We start from the raw sequence: 6000 nt of genomic DNA, 5'->3' as shown, positions 1-6000 counted from the left end.
TTGCTCAGATGGTAACGAAGGTCACATGCATACTTTAGACAGAAAGATCAGAATTTTTATAATGATCTGAGTCCTTAACCACCAAACCACAGACTGTAAATAAATACTACTAATTGGAGGTATTCCCCATGTCCCAAGAAATAACATTCCTTAAAAAAGATATATCTGTAAATATGATTTAGGCAGCTTGCATCACTCTAGAAGTGTAATTGAACAAGAAAATATCACAAATTTTTACATTTCAACATATGTTTATTAAGAAAAAAAGTGAAGAGAAAGCTATATAAAAATGAGTATAAGGTGGGAAGATGGGTTACACACAAAATGCTTATGAGCACAGAAACAAGCAGAACAAGTCACAGAAACTGCAATATCATTCAGATTTAGGAACTAACTTTCGGTTCCCATGCCCCAAGCAGTTAAAAATTGACTGCACTTTGGAACTGATGTGCTCTATCTACAAGGAAAAGTACTGGATATAATTACAATGTATGTATCTCTTCTTTCCTTTCATCAGCCAACTTAGAGCGTTACAGGCCCAAGCTATTCAGAAAGCCAGGTGCTTACTCTCTTACTGTGAGGGAAAATGTTGCTAAAATTATAGGGAAGTAACGAAGGGTAGAAAAATAAGCAACAAAGCTTCTCAGTCCTCAGTGAAATATGCATCCAGTCCCTCCAGTTCTGTATCTGCTTCTGTGTTTGAAGAAGTGGGAATGGAACATGAATTTGTTCTTTTCTGACTACTCAGTTTTTGCTGGGAGCTTTCTGGTTCACTTGGTTCTTTCTTCACTTCTCTACCACCACTTAGTAGCTTCTGACTCTCTGCAAAATATTGATTGGGATGATTCAAAGAAAACCCAATATCATCAACCTGTACACAGAAGGAAAGGAAAAGAAATTATTACATGGTATTTCAAAAGATGAATTTTAAACAGATGAACTCATTCAGTAGCATTAGCCATTTAAGTAGTTTAGCTTTTAAGAAAATGGGTGTAGGGGAAATCACTTTGCTGATACTTGTCTGATTCAATACTATCATGCCAAGGATCTAAGTGCAACACAAACCTCCTCCTATATTTTAGGAATAAAACATGATTGTTTTAATATTATTATTAAATATATTATTTTAACATTGTCTTTCTTGTAATGTTGCAGGAACTACATATAAATATCAATAAAACATGCAAAGTAACGTAAGTGTGGAAACTACACAGGTTGTTACAACTTCACCTGGTGAACCCATCCTACTCTTTACATCCATTTTTTTCTCAATTTTGGGGGTGGGCTCCAGACTAGTCTAGGGTGAATGGGCCAGAAGGGAACAGCAGTAAGGACAAAGTTTCATGAAACAAATCTGGATTGGCTGTCAATACAAATGTGAGACCATGGGTAAAACAGTAGATCCACCTCTGTCTGTACTCTCACAGCAGCCCTTTATTGATGTTGACCACTGACGTGATTTATATTCAACAAGGCAGCAGGCTGAGGCAGAAAGCCCATGGCCCAATCTTGTCTGTGCTCTACTGGCACGGGGCTAAGCTGCAAGGACATGTGTGATCCAGCTCCATGGAATCCCAATGGGCCCCTGTCCCACACCAAACAGCACGTGGGCTTCTGATTAGTTGGGAAGAATGAAGAGAAACTACTGTAATGTGCATTCTATTTTATTTTTAATTGCTTTTTAAAGTCAGGCATGTCTCTTCATTCAACTACTATAATGATGTATTTTGGTTTGTAATTGTTCCTATTAGTAAATTCTCTAGTCATTTACAAAATCTGAAAAACAGTTAAACAGTTATCATTAACATTAAAACATTAAAAATAATCTTCCTCTATGGGCCTTTCACCATCTTAAAAGCAAGCTACTCAGGCGTATCCATTTCACAACATCACTTATAACCCCTATCCCTCTTTTCAGGTGCTTACAAGCTTCAAACATCTACCAAAAAGCCAGATAGTCTTTTAAAAGGAGCTCTTAGTCAAGTTTTCCCCAGCATTCACCTTTTCACCCCACCATCATTTTCCCACAAGCCACAGAAAAACCAGGGAGAACAGTTAAAAAGGTCATCAACTTTGGGATCTGGTGAACCAAGGTAGGAGGGAAAATTCTAAAGCTAAGAGCCACCAACTGGGAATTCTTGGCTGCCAATATCTTCCCTTTTTGTACTAGGAAGAGGATGTTGAGGCAAATGCCACAATATCATATGAGAAAAAATTATTTAGGACTTTATAGGTCAAAATCAACACTTTACAGCTCATCTATAAGTCAACCCAAAACCAATGCAATCATGTAACACTGATGTAATTTGCTCTTTGCATGAAACATTGCGGAATAAGTGCAGTCACGTTCTGTACTAGTTCCGAGTTTTGAAAGGTTTTAAATTAGACTGTATTATAATAATCTAGCCTTGATGAGAGAAAAGAATGGATAACTGCAGTGAGGTCCTGCATAAGAAAGAAAAGGTCACAACCTCCTTGCTAAATATATGATGAAAAGCAGTATTAGCAAGTGCAACAGCCTCAGTATGTAGGAGCAATTGGGATTCCAATAGGACTGTCAGGTTGAAAATCTTAGGGTACGTCTTCACTGCCCGCCAGATCAGTGGGCAGCAATCGATCCAGCGGGGATTGATTTATCGTGTCTAGTCTAGACGCGATAAATCAACCCCCGAGCACTTTCCCATCAACTCCTGTACTCCAGCGCCATGAGAGGCACAGGCAGAGTCGATGGGGGAGAGGTAGCAGTTGACTCATCGCAGTGAAGACAGCACGGTAAGTCGATCTAAGTACGTCGACTTCAACTACGTAACTTAGATCAATCCACACACACCCCCGCCCCACTGTAGACCAGAGCTTAGGAACAAGTAGGGGACATACCCACCTCTCCCCTAATTTGGAGGTCTGATTAATCTCTGATATTTCTTCTGGCTATTTTCCCCATTCTCTGTATTACGTGGGTGACTCTTAGCCAGCCTACGCCAGAAGGGTCTGAAGAGAGAACTATGGAACTGAGTGTCTCATCATATTGAAGGCCACTCAACCCAAATCTCTTTACTAGCCTTCTTATTTTATCCATAGAATCTCAGTTTGTTTTTCTGGATAGTAACTCCTTTTTCTTCTTTTATAAAAAATTAGAACAATCTATGAAGCATCTGCTTGTATCAAAATGAAGCTGCAAGATGAGACTGAAATTTTCAAAGATGACTTTGGAATTTACTCACACAACTCCCATTAAATTCAACTGAAACTTGTAGTCAGCTTTTAAAATCTTAAAAGTAGTCTCCACAAACTTCTCCCCCATTTTAAAGTTGAAGGGTACTGCTGAGTCTTTCTAGAACTTCATCAGCTGAAGGAAATTCTGCACTTCTGCTCTATTACACTTTTACTGCTTCTTCTCAGTCTATTTCCCCAAAAATAAATTTCCACAAGGATTTTTCTGCATAATAATATACTGCTCTGATGGCACAAAAATTAATCTGAGAAATTAATGGCTTCTTTGATCCACAAATAAAAAAACAGGAGCACATATTTACGTTTCCTTGCTTTGTGTGTTTAGTCAGACTGTGTTACTTTACGAAAAATATTTATTTTGTCAGTAATCTAGTCATTTGAAACTTTTAAAACTTGTACCAATAATTCTTCCTTAAAGGTTCTTTGCGTCTTCAGAAGTTAACCAACCAGTAATAGACTGAAATTGAATTTCTTCAGCAAGTTTATCAGTTTCATTTACAGATGCAATTAATTCAGCATATAAGGAAAAATAAAACTGTACATGATGTACTGTAAAGAAAAGATGAACTTATAATCTATACTGAGCCAGAGTGAAGGGCATTTTACTTTAAACAAATCTGTTTATTTCATCTAATAGATGATATCAAACATTTCCTTGAATTCAACATATTTTCCTCACATTGACCTTCACGCAAACATTGGTCTCATATTTCTACTGTAGCAAATGTGGTTTTGAAAGGAAGTGAGGCAACAGTGTTGCACCTCTATGATCTTTAGGTTTTAATCAAGTGGTTTCCAATGACAGCTGATAACCAGGCAGCTGGTATTACAAAAAAAGCCATATGGAACAATCATAGTGTTACAGCAAATGGTATCAATTAGCTGTGGTTCATTTTCAAAAAACTTTCACTGAAATGAGATTTGATCACAAAGGACAATGAAAAGCAAGCATACATTCTCCACCCTCCCTGCTTTAAATAAGCAAGAGGATAGTGACATTCATTTTCCAAATAAAGTAGTGAACCGAGGTGGTTAAATAAAATTAGAAATGTAGTAATATTAAAACATCAATATCTGGCAAGTTATAACAAAGATGACAGTTATCTCTATAATTATAATAAAATATGTTTTTGCTTACATTTTTAACATCACGTACTGTAACTATACAGATCTAAAATGTTCTGTACTAGAAAGTTCACTAAACAGTTATACTCACAAAGATTTTATGGCATCAGGCAAGAATAGTAAATATTTACAAATACTCAAGAATAATGTTTTTCAAAAAAGACAGTAATTTAGAAATAAACTGCTGTAGTACCAATTGCTGGAGAAGCGTCACTCATGCAAATTAGGTAGGCATTAATTAATTTAATTTAATTCTTGTTCAAGATGTGTTAGCCACTTTATTATTTATCTACATGCTAAACTGAGCCCTTAAAATATGTTTATTTAGACTGCTCTTGAATTTTGGCATGCAATCTGATTTCAAAGCAACCATCATTTTTATACAACTGGCACTATGGCAGGCTGCCTATAATCTATCAATAATTAATAGTTGATTAATTCATTAATCAGTGTGTTTTTTCTTTAAAATTAGTACAGCTTGTCCACATGCAGCTCAGACCTCTAATTTCTTCGGTAAGGAAATATGCTTCTCCCAATATTTGAATTAAATATTATTTCTATGGTGATTGTGTAAAGGCATTTCTTTGCATTCTGCTACTTTGCTATGGTTTCTCATTTTCAGTCTTGTATATTTTGTATGACTGACTCACTTGCACTTCCTTTCATATAAATAAGGCCCTACCAAATTCACAGTTAATTTTGGTCAATTTCTCAGTCATGGGATTTTAAAAATCATAAATTTCATGGCTTCAGATGCTGGTCCTGGCTGTACTGGTGAGGGATGGGACTTCCTCTTCCCCTGCAGGGGCCACTCCCAGGGCAGACCCACCTTCAGTAACCTCCCCCGGCTGCAGGAACTTCTGCAGCTGTTGGATGGGAGCCCATTTCTGAAGGCGACACCACTGCCAGCAGCAGCACAGAAATAAGGATGTCATGGTATGGTTTTGCCACCTTTACTTTTGCACTGCTGCGGACTCTGGCACTGCCTTCAGAGCTGGGCAGCCAGCCACTCTCCGCTGATCTCCAACAACCCAGCTCTGAAGGCAGCGCAGAAGTAAAGGTGGCAATACTGCGACCCCCCTGCCCCAAACCCTCTTTTGGGTTGAGACCCCTAGTTTGAGAAACACTGGTCTCCTCTGTGAAATCTGTACAGTATAGGGCAAAAGTATACAAAAGTCCAGATTTCACGGGGAAGACCAGATTTCATGGTCCGTAATACATTTTTCACAACCATGAATTTGATAGGGCCCTAAATATGAATCAAAAACCACTGCCAACAACAGTCTAAAATGGTAAGTCATAAACGAGAATATGAAATAATTTATTTCAAATTCAAGTAAAAATCCTAGTATCCAAATAATCTGCTCAAATTTAGCCAAGTTACAAGCCTCTGAAAAATTGACAACATTCTCAGTAGAGGCTTGTTAGAGTCTGGCAGCTAAATTCTCTGAAGATTATTTCTTCACTGGGCATGTTCCATCCCTAGGCTATAGGTGCTGAGTAGGACTTTTCCTACTCCTGGTTTGTTCTCCTGGTTGCTAGAGCCACTGTGGCACTGGCTACAGAAACTGAGAGCTAGGAGACTGTCTCATCTATGCTCTCAGTGTTCCCACTGTTGGTACTCCAGGCATTGTGGAGGTGTCA

At 37.9% G+C, this 6000-nt stretch overlaps 1 protein-coding gene across 6 annotated transcripts in view; it reads right to left on the bottom strand.

Annotated features, from left to right (window-relative positions):
- Positions 1–231: 231 nt before the first annotated feature.
- The window catches only part of PRIM2 (DNA primase subunit 2), a 309939-nt gene continuing 304170 nt past the window's right edge, over positions 232–6000 (bottom strand). For all 6 annotated transcript variants that reach the window (XM_073336325.1, XM_073336323.2, XM_073336328.1 and 3 more), the window contains one exon: positions 232–871. In XM_073336325.1, coding sequence (XP_073192426.1) covers positions 644–871 — 228 coding nt within the window. In that variant the 3' untranslated portion in view covers positions 232–643. The remainder of the gene's footprint in view (positions 872–6000) is intronic.

Source organism: Lepidochelys kempii, chromosome 3 (assembly GCF_965140285.1).
Source record: "Lepidochelys kempii isolate rLepKem1 chromosome 3, rLepKem1.hap1, whole genome shotgun sequence".
NCBI lineage: Eukaryota > Metazoa > Chordata > Testudines > Cheloniidae > Lepidochelys > Lepidochelys kempii.
This window is presented reverse-complemented; position numbering and strand designations above follow the sequence as displayed.